General features: G+C 39.5%; 1 protein-coding gene across 2 annotated transcripts in view; it reads right to left on the bottom strand.

The window, feature by feature from the left end:
- Positions 1-14,360, bottom strand: part of NUSAP1 (nucleolar and spindle associated protein 1) — a 30,542-nt gene that overhangs the window by 3,614 nt on the left and 12,568 nt on the right. Inside the window, exons 4-9 of one of the 2 annotated variants that reach the window (XM_045536887.1) lie at positions 13,942-14,089; positions 12,687-12,788; positions 10,705-10,814; positions 7,920-8,107; positions 5,350-5,510; positions 1,927-2,043 (exon numbers count right to left, since the gene is read on the bottom strand). In XM_045536887.1, the coding sequence (XP_045392843.1) occupies positions 1,927-2,043; positions 5,350-5,510; positions 7,920-8,107; positions 10,705-10,814; positions 12,687-12,788; positions 13,942-14,089 (826 nt within the window). Of the gene's footprint in view, positions 1-1,926; positions 2,044-5,349; positions 5,511-7,919; positions 8,108-10,704; positions 10,815-12,686; positions 12,789-13,941; positions 14,093-14,360 lie in introns of both variants that reach the window. The other variant, XM_045536808.1, reaches the window with a different exon arrangement.

The raw sequence follows: 14,360 nt of genomic DNA, 5'->3' as shown, positions 1-14,360 counted from the left end.
AGTAGAGTGGTGGTTAGAGGCAGGAGGTGGGAGAAATGGGAAGATGATGGTCAAAAGGTGCAAAGTCTTAGGAGGAATAAATGTTTTTTGAGATATACTGCATAGCATGATGAATATAGTTAAAAAGTGTATTGTGCATTTCAAAATTGCTAAATTTTAAATGTTCTCACTACAAAAAATGGTTAAGTTATTTGAGGTAATGGATATGCTAATTAGCTTGAGTTAATTATTCTACATTGTATTCATGAATCATATCACTTTATACCCCTTAAATATGTACAATTATAAATTAAAAAACTGGGACAAAATTTCCAGATGTTAACAAATTACTTTTTTAATTAAATTTTTTGCTTTTTAGAGATGAGATCTCACTGTGTTGCCCAGGCTGGAGTGTAGTGGCTATTCACAGGTGTGATCATAGCACAATACAACCTCAAATTCCTGGGCTCAAGTGATCCTCCTGCCTTAGCTTTCTAAGTAACTGGGACTATAGGCAGGGAGCCACTGCCGCCAGCTCTATGTATTGCTTTTTATAATATTTTTGTAGTTTATGACTTGTTTCTGAGGACCAGTGATTCATTTATGGCAGTTTCCATTTTTAAAAAGGACTTTCGCACCCACCTTTATCATTTGATCCTTTCAATAACCTTTGAAATTAACAATACTTATTTAGGGAAGGAAATGACTTGGCTCGTCTAGGATATATAAATAATAGCACAGATGAAGCTCTAATCCAGGTTTACTAATGTCAGTATAAGTTAGTAGTGGTCAGAGTCATTCTCATCACATATACATTTTGAGCAGCTAGTATGTGCCAGGGACTGTTTTAGGTACAGGGGACAGAACAGTGAACCAAACAGTAAAAAATCCCTGCTCTCTGGGCTTACCTCCCAATGGTAGAGATAGTTAATAGTCAAGTAACATATCGTCAGATGGAGCTAAGTGTCATGAAGAAATGTAAAAGCGGGTAAGGAGTAAAGAGGGATTGTGGGGGGCAGGAAAGTGAAGGAAAGGCCTCACTCAGGTGGACAGTTGAGAGGATGCCCCAGGAAAATGAGGGAGCAGGCTGTGCAAAGGTCTGTGTGAAGAATATTCTAGATAGGTAGAGCGATAGCAAGTTCAAAGATCTTGAGGTGGGAATGAACTCAGTGTGTCTGAGTAGTTGGGACACCAGTGTGGTTGGAGCATTGTCAGAGAAGGGAGGATGTAATGAAACGGGGGAAGCGGGGGGAGATCTTGAGAAATTTTGAGCAAGGGAGTGATGTGCTCTGATTTGTTTTTAAGGATGTAGTGGGACAAAGAGGCTACTCTAGCTCAGGGAAGAGACAGATGATGGCAACCTGGACCAAAAGGGGTTGCAGTGGAAGACTAAAAGTGGACAGATTAAAGATCTCTTTCAAAGGTAGAGTTGGAAGGACTGACAGGCTGGACATGGGGTCTAAGAGAGTGAATAGGCAAGGATGACTCCAAAGTTTTTCCCCTGAACAACTAGGTAGATGGAGGTGCCGTTGCCATAGATGAGAAAACGTAGGGAGAAAAAAATGGGGTATGTGTGAATGTGTGAAGTAGAGAATTCCTTTTTACTACAGTTTAGCTGATTCTACTTTTAAATAAGATTTAAGTTTCATTATATTTATGTTTCGTTAACCTTAATAATTTACAGATAAATACTGTTACCTAAGTGTGATTCTTTTAGGAACTTTGTGTGCTTGAAAGTAATTCCAGAAGCACTTGAAAGACAGATTACATTGCATCTTAATATATGCTTAAGAGTGGTTGTAATGGGGCAACCATGGGATCCTTTCTAGGATGTCAAGTATAGCTTCCACTGAGACACTAGAATTTTTTCACATCCTTAGATGCAGGATTGATTACTTTAATCTTATATCTTTTATAGGCCCTATACCTCATTACACTCCCACATACCTTTGTGTGGCTCATAGTTGAGGGGACGAGACAAACTTGCTTTAAGATCAAACACTGGCTTCTTATTGGAGACTGGAGTCTGCATTGCCTCTGTTGTCAACTTGAATGGGATAATAACTAACAAAAAAACACCAAGTGGTTAATTAGAAAAAAAGACCTGTTATAGTTTTTATCAAAATATCACTTCTCAATCTTAAAAATATAATCTGTTACAGACTGAATGTTTGTGCCATTCTCTCCCACCCCCCAAATAATATATTGAAATCCTAAACCCCCTATGTAATTGGCATTAGGAGGTAGGGGCTTTGGGAGGTAAGTAGGTCATGAATGAGATTCATTTCTTGTAATGGGACCTCACAGAGTTCTCTAGCTCTCTTTCTACCACATGAGGATACAAGAAGTTGGCAGTCTGCTAAACAGAAGAGGGCCCTCACCAGAATCTGATCATGCTAGCAACCTGATCTGCCCTGATCCAGCCTCCAGAAGTATGAGAAATAAATTACTGTTGTTTATAAGCCAGGATATGGTGCTTTATTATAAAGTAGCCCAAACAGACTAAGATAATCTATATGAATAGTCTGAAACAGATGCGGGGTTAAAAAGGATAAAAAGGGAAAAACAATAACTAAGGAAAGCTCACCTATTAAGCTTTGTTTCCCTTGTTAAGCAAATATTCTGAATATTATTACATTTTCTAGGATTAGCTGGGAGTTTAGAATCCTTTTTCAAGGAATAACCGGGTAATTTTTCAGTCTATTTCCCTGATAGTAGATACCTTTTTAGATAATTATGTTATTGGCCAGGCACAGTGGCTCACGTCTATAATCCTAGTACTTTGGGAGGCTGAAGTGGGAGGATTGCTTGAGCCTAGGAGTTCAAGACCAGCCTGAGCAACATAGCAAGACTCCATCTCCACACAAAAAAAAAAAAAAAAGAAAGAAAGAATTAGCTGGGTGTAGTGGAGCACGCCTGTAGTCCCAGCTTCTCAGGAGGCTGAGGCAGGAGGATTGCTTCAGCCCAGTTATGTGAGGTTGCAGTGAGCTATGCTGCACTCTACCCCAGGCAATAGAGGGAGACCCTGTCTCAAAAAAAAAAAAAAAAAAATTAGCCCAGCTTGGTAGCACATGCTTGTATTCCTAGCTACTTGGGAGGCTGAGGCAGGAAGGAGGATTGTTTGAGTCCAGGAGTTTGAGGTTAGAGTGAGCTATCATTGTGCCACTGCACTCTAGCCTGGGTGACAGACTGTGACCCTGTCTCTTAAAACAAAATTATGTTATTAATAGTATTATCATTAACACAAACAGATATAAAGAAACCTGATCACATGTAGCTAAAAAAATTCATGGCTCTGGTTAATAATAAAGGCTGTATAACTTATGAATGTGAATTTTTGCATCCTAAAGTTAGAAATATACCAAAATGGTATAATTTGGCAAGCTTTTTGCTACAGATGGGCATTAATATCTGGCACATTTTATAATCCTTTTTCCTCAAAGAGTAAGCCACTCACTTTCATCCAGGTCGTTGACAAATGTTAACACCTGCCTGTATTTGTGAAGCAGCAGTCAGAATCTATAAGCTATCCCATCATGTCACTCTCAAGTGCTGGTAGGGAGTGGAACAAGGGGCTGTCATACACTGCTGGTGGGGGCACAAATAAGTATAATTCAGCCAGGATAGTAAATGTCTGCATAACCTCTAATCCAGCAGTCCTGCCTCTAGGTCTAGAAAAACTCTTGCACACGCACAGGAGACATGTTTAAGAGTGTTCATAGTTATATCATATATAATAGTGAAAACTAGAAATACCAACATGTCCATAAACAGTAGATAAACCAAAATATATCCATACCCCTGAAAAGTACAGTGAAAATGATTCAATATGGTTGAATCTTCAAACATTATGCTGAGTGAATGAAACAAATCATAGGAAAAAAAATCAGAGTTTGATTTTGTTTATATAAAATTTGTTATTTGTTAATTGGAAAAATATAAAACTATCTCAACCCAACTGGCTACACCCCCAAATTACTTACAGGAGATGGCTCAGAGTGTTGTAAACATTAGTCTTGGCCTGATGCCTTTATCTGTGGGCATTTGTAAACCTGTTCTCATTATAAAGGTAGGAGGCTACTGTTCAGTAACTGCCAGCTCTTTGTAAATAACAGTCATAGCTTAGGTAAGTCCACCAACCATTCTCTATCACTGCCCCCTACCCAGTGCCTTTCTTCATGATTTGGAATGTTACATGGAATGTCTGATGGCTGATACAGATAATGTTAAGGGGGCAGAGCAGGAATGGGAGGTCATTTAGGGGAAGAATCATAAATTTATTATTCCCACCTCTGGACTCACTTGAAATTTGGTTGTCAGTCTCACTATTCAGTGTTTAATTTAGGTCATTAAGACATGAAGAAATTCTTAAATGGAGTCTCCACATTGATTATTACCAACCATATTCTCCTCTAGTCTTATTCCTGGTGGAGTTTTCTAGTCTCAGGGAACCTGGCAATCGTTTCTGTATCTGTGTAACCAAAGCTCTTGGACCAACACATTCCACAGCACTCTTTAGGGAATCTTCACATATCCAGTTGTAATACAGGCCTCAATTTGGTTATAATGTTTAAACCTTGGCCGGGTGTGGTGGCTCACGCCTGTAATCCTAGCCCTCTGCGAGGCCGAGGCAGGTGGATCGCTCGAGGTCAGGAGTTCGAGACCAGCCTGAGCGACACCCCGTCTCTACTAAAAAAATAGAAATCAAAATTATCTGGACAACTAAAAATATATATAGAAAAAATTAGCCGGGCATGGTGGCGCATGCCTGTAGTCCCAGCTCCTCGGGAGGCTGAGGCAGTAGGATTGCTTAAGCCCAGGAGTTTGAGGTTGCTGTGAGCTAGGCTGACACCACGGCACTCACTCTAGCCCGGGCAACAAAGTGAGACTCTGTCTCAAAAAAAAAAAAAAAACAACCTTCATATCGCTGCCGTAAGTATTCATTTGAAAGGTGGTGGTCCGGTAGACATTGTGTAGAAAAATATCTGTATGTCTTACTCTGGCTTGTGCAATCTATTAGTAGTGTGGCACTTATTCCTTGAACTCTGTGGTCTGGGATCTTGTTAGTTAAAAGTCCTGCAGAGCCTTTCAGAGACTGTAATGCATACTGTGCTATTCCTCTTACTCCCTGAGTCCCAGAAGGGGCACAGTGCTCTTTAGGGAGCCCCTAGGCAGATATCAGGTTTTTGCTGGTGTCTCTGACATTTCTGTCATGAGTATAAAATGAAAAATATCCTATGGTAGAATTTTCACTTGTGATTTATAGATATGGAGAGGCTTTAAGGGAACAGATACACTTAATATTGGGAAATTACATGGCTTAAAGATGAAACAGAAGTGGGTTTTTTTGTTTGTTTGTTTGTTTTTTACCAGCAACAGCAGAATTCTCCTTGGTGGTCTTTAAGTTGTGTGTCCCACGCACAGCCTGGCCTTTTGAGGCAATCCCAGATGTGGTCACATGTGCAGACTTTCTGGCTGGAGTCTTGGTCAGTGAACGCTTATGCTCATTATCTTTAGTAGCAGCTGAAAACCTGAATAGTACAGTGGAGTATAAGACATGAGTACTTGTAGCAAGAGTAACCTGTGTCAAGCTTATAAATAAAACCACTCAACCATCAGCAAGCAGTAAAACAGTCTCAATAAATACTTGTTATATGAACGAACCTCTTTTGCAGAAGAAACATGTTCTTAAAGGCTGATACTAAAGCAAATCATTTATCAACTTCGGTTACTTGTTAAATATGTTCTTGTATTTAATGCTCTCCTTGCCTTGGCCAACAACAGTATAAGACAGCACTCAAGGTATAAACCTGTAGACCTCAAGTTATATTCCAGGACACAATCCCAGGAGCTCCCCTTCTTTCTCTTCCTGCTCCTAGGATCAGCAAGTCAGAGGGAGCAGGAGATTGCTATGACAGATGAGTAGTGAGAACAGATCTTATATCTTCCTAGAAGAATGCCATTCAGTTGAGTGGTACAGAAATAACCACATTCTCTACTCATGGCAAATGGCCATTAATATACTTCACTGATTCTCTGATGTGTATTTTTTCTACATTTTAACATCTCTGAAATTGGTATGTGTTTTGTAATTGGTAACATGTCAATAGTTAATTGGCAGTCACTTTTCCTAATGGTTCATAAAATAATGGTGAGTCTTCAATCAATAGTGTCTTAGATTCAGTGAAAATCCATTAATGACATATATAAATGTATATAGGTTTGATGGTGATAGGGTTAACAGAAAATTCTGGACTTATAACTATAAATTTGATGGTCATCCTGAATCAACATCCTGAAATTATTACTGAGGACTAAATAATAGAGTTAAAAAAAATTAGATGTTTCTTGGCACAGTGGCTTATGCCTGTGATCCTAGCATTTTGGGAGGTCAAGGCAGGAGAATCACTTGAGCCCAGGAGTTTGAGACCAGCCTGGGCAACACAGTGAGACCCTGTCTCTACAAAAAATAGAAAAATTAGCCAGGTGTGGTGGCATGAGCCTGTAGTCCCAGCTATTTGAAAGGTTGAGGCAGGAGGATCGCTTGAGCCCGGGAGTTTGAGGTTGCAGTGAGCTATGATTGTACCACTGCACTCCAACCTGACAACAGAGCAAGACCCTATTTGAAAAAAGAATTAGACGTGATAGGATAGGTGCTGTGAAGTCCAGCTATGTACACTGCAGTGAAGCAAGGGCCAGCAGATTCACCATGGGGTTCTTAAGTAATATTCAATGAAGCTGGAGCAGTGGCTCACACCTGTAATCCCAGCTACTTGGGAGGTTGAGGCAGGAGAATCGCTTGAGGCCAGGAGTTCAAGACCAGACTGGGCAATAAAGTGAGACTCCTGTCTCTAAAGAAAAAAAAAGTACTAAATGAAATCAGAACCACTAATTATTGGTATTTCATTATTACAAACTAACTCAATAAAGAGAATTCTAAACTTAAGGCTATTTTTAAGTTTTAAAAACCATGTTAGATAATAACACATGTTGGGAAAAGTTACCATGCCCCAGGTCTTTTAGATACTACAAATGCCTTTTGAAAAGGAGAGAATAAAATTTTGGTATTAGAAGGAACCTGAAGATTTTCGTCTGTGAGGACAGTCACAGTTGAGGTGACCTTGATGTCAGGAAAGGCATAAGCAAAGAAAAACAGGGATTAATGGGGTATAAAATGGCTATGATACTCCAGTGCTCAATGGGTTACAATATTAGTACTTTAGGAAAAGCCAATTTTTCAGTTCACTGCATTGAGAGACTTTCTGTAGGAATTTAGCTTTACTTATTATATTTAAGTCAATGGAAAATTTTCTCCTTAGACATCTTGGCAGGCATACATTAATAAAATGAAGACTATCCATATATATCTTTTTTTAATATTTACTTATTAATCAAGTATGTGGTTAGGAAAGCTGGATAACAATACAGAAAAACTGAACACAAATTTAATGAGAAAAGATTAGAACTTAAACTGTTCGCTGATCTCTCTGTTCCAGATCCTCTTTCTGGTTTTTTTTTTTTTTTTTTTTTTTTTTTGAGACAGAGTCTCGGTCTGTTGCCCGAGCTAGAGTGCTGTGGTGTCACCCTAGCTCACAGCAACCTCAGACTAGTGGGCTCAAGCGATTCTCCTGCCTCAGCCTCCTAAGTAGCTGGGACTACAGGTGCATGCCACTATGCCCAGCTAATTTTTTCTGTTTTTAGTTGTCTAACTAATTTTTTTCCTATTTTTTAGTAGAGACAGGGTCTCACTCTTGCTCAGGCTTCTCTCGGATTCCTGACCTCAAGCGATCCTTCCACCTTGGCCTCCCAGAGTGCTAGGATTACAGGCGTGAGCCACCACACCCGGCCTGTTTTTTTTTTTTTAAACCAACATTAAAACAAATTTATTATTGTCCACCTGAAATCTTGCCTGTGATTACACTCTGAAGTGACTTCTTTACCTGACACTCATTTTAGTTGTGGAGAGAGCAGAGCACTTGACTGACCCCTTCAGACCCAAGGTGCTCTGACTTGCAGGGCTGTGAAACCAGCCTTGTGAGTGCTGTTGGCTGATGGGAGTACAAGCTACAGAAAGTCTTCCTCTTGGAGGAACTGGAGTCACTACCCTGCTTTTATTGATGGTCTGCTTCTGGAAAAGAGAAAAGGGCACCATTTTAAAAGCTTGGTCTCACATACAGTATTGTCTCCAAGAAAAAGCCCAGAGGAGTGTTCCCATTTCCTCCTTGTGTCATCCCCACTTTTAACTCCACCTGGCATCTCTTCCTTCTGCACTATGCCACCTCATCCTATCCTACCTGTCTGCCTGGCAGCCCAGCTACCCACCACTGTGTTGCTATGGTGATTCTGCTATAAAGAATAACTTCTGCTTGTGCTGAGTAGTAAGTTACAAGAAAGTCTTTCCCAGCTGCCATGTACCCATACATAGAAGCATTTTCTAACTGGAGAAAGAATATAGCACAACTGTCCCTTGTAGCCAGAAAGAAAGAATAGATTCTCTTGGAAATACGGTAAATTTGAGAACATGATATACAGTTTATTAGATACAAACTGAAAGAAGAACCTATTACATATTTAGCAGGTAGAATCTATAAATCCACCCTCTCCCTCTCTTCCCCCAAAATAGCATTTTAAAGTTCTTAAAAATAAAAAAACTAAGGCTGGGTGCAGTGGCTCATGCCTGTAATGCCAACACTTAGGGAGGCCAAGGTAGGAGGATTGCTTGAGGCCAGGAGTTTGAGACAAGCCTGAACAAGAGTGGGACCTTGTCTCTACAAAAAATAGAAAAATAAACTGGATGTGGTAGTGCAAACCTGTAGTCCCAGCGACTTGGAAGGCTGAGGCAGGAGGATCACTCGAGCCCAGGAGTTTGAGGTGGCAGTGAGCTCTGATAACAGTACTGCACTCTAGTATGGATGACAGAGCAAGACCCTCTCTCAAAAAAAAAAAAAAAAAAAAAAATTAAAAAGGTAAAAAAGTAAACAAAAAAAGGGAGGGAAAGAAATGCTCACTTTGAAATTGTTATGAAGGGTTCCACTTAGGTTATAGCTTTTAGATATTGTCAAGGCACAAAGAGTAATTGAATATTTTACTATTATCAATCTAAGATCTGTTACAAGCAAAAGAAATGTAACTTCCTTACCGAGATAGGACAACTGAAATTGACATATAAAAAAAATGTGGGTTGGCCGGGCGCAGTGGCTTACGCCTGTAATCCTAGCCCTCTGGGAGGCCGAGCTGGGTGGATCGCTCGAGGTCAGGAGTTCGAGACCAGCCTGAGCAAGACCCCGTCTCTACTAAAAATGGAAAGAAACTATCTGGACAACTGAAAATATATATAGAAAAAATTAGCCGGGCATGGTGGCGCATGCCTGTAGTCCCAGCTACTTGGGAGGCTGAGGCAGGAGGATCGCTTAAGCCCGGGAGTTTGAGGTTGCTGTGAGCTAGGCTGACGCCACGGCACTCACTCTAGCCCGGGCAACAAAGCAAGACTCTGTTTCACAAAAAAAAAAAAAATGTGGGTTAAGGATTAAAACCAGGGAAGAATAGAAATAAATATAAGAGCATATTTTAATAATCTTAGGACAGGCAAGGCCTTACTAAGCATGATGAAAAACTCAGCCTTAAAAGGAAAACTTGAATAAATTTAACTAGAACAGAAATAAGACCTTCCTCAAGGTAAGACACCATTAATATAGTTAAAAGATAAACTATAGGAAAGTTGTATGACATATAATATATACCATTAATATAAACAAATAAGAATTGGCAAAAGAAAAAGTAAACAGTAAATCCACAGAAAAACAGGCAATTATAACATAGAAGGATTTATAACTATATAACCAACATGTAACATATAATCATGAAAGAAATGATATTTCTTCAGGCTGGGAGCAGTGGCAACATAGCAAGACCCTAATCTCAAAAAAAAATCGCTTAGAACTTAGCACCCAGTGTTTCCCTCTTGGTGCTAGTTGCCAGAAAACTCAAAACTCAAGTGAGTAACTGATAGTTAATTGACTTTATCTCTTGGTGACAACTGTTCTATAAACAGAATAAAGAAAAAATAAAAACAAAAAAGTTTTATGTTTAATACCACAAACTGCCTTAAATTCTTTTTGAGAAATAGGCAGCTTGTTATATATTATTAAATTCTAAAATAAATGTTTCTCACCCTCTATTTGGTACACCCTTAACACCAGATACCAATAACATCCACTTCCTAGGATGTCATCGACTCACTACTCTGCTAACTCAACCTCAGGGTTGATTTTATCACTTTCTACTTGAGGGGGCTTTGAGTCCAGGAGGACTTGGATTGAAGGCCCCCAAGGGACCTGTTAACATAGAAACTCTTTAGGTTAGCCACTATTAATCACTCCAATTTCCTTTAGGTGAGAGATAAGAGAAAGAAGATGGCTTTAGCCACAAGCTAGTCCATTCTCAATGAAAGTGATGGGCAAAACGTCTGAACATGGAAAACAGAATGACTTATTAGCACTTTGGAATTAGTTCTTCATAGTGAGGATTCACTGCTTTATTTGGAAGGTTTTGAAAATTCTTAAGGTTGTAGAAAGCAATTTTAAGATAAAGATATGTTAAGCCCAAACAAATCCATTCCATTGATAGAGAAATAGAAAACTGGCTGTATTAACCATGGTGTTATACAGTTCATGCATTAAAATTAAACAGTTTAGTCCCATTAAGAACATAATTTTATCTACATACCTTCAGTTCATTAACCAAATTGTGTTCTTCAAAGTGTTTCTTTTTTCTCTCCATATACTGATCAATGGACTCCATTTCCTTAAAATGAGCCTCATGAAGCTTCTTAAAGTCTAGAATGTTCCCCCCAAATATGAAAATTAATAACAAGACAAAATCCACTCATTTACTTCTTGTGTTTTTCTGGTAACACTTATCCTCTTCTTTGCAACCCTGACATTCAATTTCAACATAATTTTTGCCAAAACTGTAACTTCAAAATACTTAGTTTTTGGAAAATCAGGGGCAAAACATATTCACCTTATAACTAAACATTTGCTCTCTGTCCATTGTACTAACTGACATCTTGGATTGGTCTAGAGAATAAGAGTAACAGATTTATCTTCTCCAATTAGTCAAATGGTTTTTATTTAACCATCATAAATTTGATATTCTATAATGCTTAGAAAGCTCTATGCCAAGGACTCGCAAACTTTTTCTGTAAAGGGCTAGATAAAATGTATTTTAGGCTTTGTGGCAATGTATGGTATGGTCTCTATCTCATTATTCTTTTTTTAAAACTTTAAAACTGTAAAAACCAGCTGGGTGTGGTGGCTCATGCCTGTAATCCTAGCATTCTGGGAGGCTAAGGTGGGAGAATCGCTTGAGGTCAGGAGTTCAAGACCAGCCTGAGCAAGAGTGAGATTCCCATCTCTGCTAAAAACAGAAAAAATTAGCCAGGCATGGTGGCATGTGCCTGTAGTCCTAGCTACTGGGGAGGCTGAGGCAGGAGGATTGCTTGAGCCCAGGAGTTTGAGGTTGCCATGAGCTAGGCTGATATCATGGAACTCTAGCCCAGGCAACGGAGTGAGACTCTGTCTCAAAAAAATAAAAAATAAAAAAAATAAAAACCATCCTTATCTAAAAGGATGTAAGACAGGCCAAGACAGGCAGTATTAATTAAGTATATAAACATCGATTGAATCTCTAATATATGATCAACAGCATTCTAACTACATTAAATATATAACAATCAACATTCTACCTGCCAAGCAGCGTTCCAGCAATATAAGATAGTGAAGAATTATATATCCAAAAATGGAGCCCCTTAAATTTATGAGAAACTATTATAAGGTGGGCTTTATGTCAAGTACTTCATAGACATTCATTCATCAGATTTTTCTTTTCAAAGATAGGATCTTGTGTGTCACCCAGGCTGGAGTGCAGTGGTGTGATCACAGCTCACTGTGACCTTGAACCCCTATACACAAAGTGATCCTTCCGACTCAGCCTCTTGAGTAGCTGGGACTACAAGACATACACCATCGGCCAGGCGCGGTGGCTCACGCCTGTAATCCCAGCACTCTGGGAGGCCAAGGTGGGAGAATTGCTCAAGGTCAGGAGTTTGAGACCAGCCTGAGCAAAAGTGAGACCCCGCTTCTACTAAAAAACAGAAAGAAATTAACTGGACAACTAAAAAAAAAATAGAAAAAATTAGCCGGGCATGGTGGTGCATGCCTGTAGTCCCAGCTACTTGGGAGGCTGAGGCAGTAGGATTGCTTGAGCCCAAGAGTCTGAGGTTGCTGTGAGCTAGGCTGACTCCACGGCACTCTAGCCCGGGCAACAGAGTGAGACTCTGTCCCCGGTCCCCGCCCCCCCCCACCCCCCAAAAAGACGCACACCATCATGCCTGTTGCATGCATCAGATGTTTACTAAATCCTGGATATGGGCTATGTGCAGTGCTAGGTAATCAATAGTAGAAAAAATATTCCCAATTAAGCTATATATCAACCTGAAGAAATATGTACTGTAGCAAAATTATTTCCACTTTACACTGAGGAAGTAGGTTTATTGAGGATAAGTTGCTCAAGATCTCAAAGCTAGAAAATGAGAGAACGAGAATGTAAACCCTAGTTTCAGCATGTAAACTTTTAGCTGTTCCTTTCCAACATCAGTCTAAAGTGGGCCAACCATTACTTTATGTATCTTTGTGTATAAAACTTACTTGGAGTAGTGACTGCAGTTCTTTTGTTTTTTCCACGTTTGTAGAATTCATCTCTATAGGGAGCCTTCTTTCTTTCTGAAGATACCTTTGAATCTTCATTACCTAAATCCAAAGAGACAGAACTAAGAAGGATTTCAAAAAATTTCAGAAATGTCTATAAGTAAACAGAGCATTTTTACATTGTAGGCTCTCTCAAAGTGGTGGTAGAAATGGTACATAAGGAACACAAAGAATTATAGCATTACTACCATATTAGCTTATAAGCTTCAAATGGACAGAAATTTTATGCTGTCTGTATAGAAGTTATATAAACATACCAGAAAGTTAAATAAAACTTTTTCAGAATTTTTACTATGAACATGTTATTGTTATAACTAGAGTGATGAAAATCACAAAATCCCAACAGCCAAAGAAACACATTAGCATTTTGGCATATTTCCTCTGGTTCTCTGATTATATACTTATTTATTTTTAAAGAGACAGGTCTCGCTATGTTGCCCTGGTTGGCATTGAAGTCCTGCGCTCAAGCAATTGTCTTGCCTCAACCTCCTGAGTAACTAGGACTACAAGTATGTGCCATCACACCACTTATTTATTTATTTAGTTAGTTTTGAGACAGGGTCTTGCTGTCTCCCAGGCTACAGTGCAGTGGCCTGCTCACTACAACCTCGAACTCCTGGGCTCAAGTGATCTTCTTGCCTCAGACTCCCAAGTAGTTGGGACTACAGGCACATGCCACCACACCCAGCTAATTTTTCTATGTTTTGTAGAGACGGAGGTCTCGCTCTTGCTCAGGCTGGTCTTGAACTTCTGGGCTCAAGAAATCGTCTTGCCTCAGCCTCCCAATGTGCTGGGATTATAGGTGTGAACCATTGTGCCCAGACTGGAGCACTTTTAAGAAGACAGATATACCTAGAGAGAATGCCATGTGATAACAGAAGCAGAGAGTGGAGCCATGCAGCTGCAAGCCAAGGAACACCAGGCATCGATAAGCATCACAGGTCAGGGAAAGGCAAGGAAGGATTGTACCCAGTGTCTCAGAGAAGCATGGCTCTACTGACACCTTGATTTTGGACTTCTAGCCTCTAGAACTATGAGAGAATCAATTGCTGTTGTTCTAGCCTCTAAAAGTATGAGACAATCAATTTCTGTTGTCTTAGGGTACCCAGTTTGTGGTATCTTATTATAGTAGCCCTAGGAAACTAATGTACATGGCTATAACTAGTAATTTGTTTTTAAACATTACTTGGCATACCATTTATTCCACTTTTTCGTGAGGAAACTGAATTCTCAGCTCCTTGGCTCTCATCTGATGGAGAAGGAGTAGAGCTGAGATCTTGGTTTTCCTGCTTTTCACAATTCTGGAATTCAGTGGGTTCACTTATTTTTATCTCTGAATGATCCTGCTAATTTTAAAAGGAAATAAAAGATTTAGATGATAAGTAATTGCTGTCTTACAAACATAGGTGCCAAAACGAAGGGGGGAAGAGGCTAAAGGAATAAAAATAGAAGAACGAGACTTCTGAGTGGTGGATTTGAGTCTCTGCCCCACCAAGTATCAAGAGAATGTAAATTTAGGAATAGGAAAGAGACACTAGGAAACATTGGAAGGCATAAAAGAAATGGTAACATTAGCTCTCTTAGGGATGATAAGCTAATACGGATAGACCTAGA

Source organism: Lemur catta, chromosome 1, assembly GCF_020740605.2.
Source record: "Lemur catta isolate mLemCat1 chromosome 1, mLemCat1.pri, whole genome shotgun sequence".
In the NCBI taxonomy this organism is placed as follows: Eukaryota; Metazoa; Chordata; class Mammalia; order Primates; family Lemuridae; genus Lemur; species Lemur catta.
This window is presented reverse-complemented; position numbering and strand designations above follow the sequence as displayed.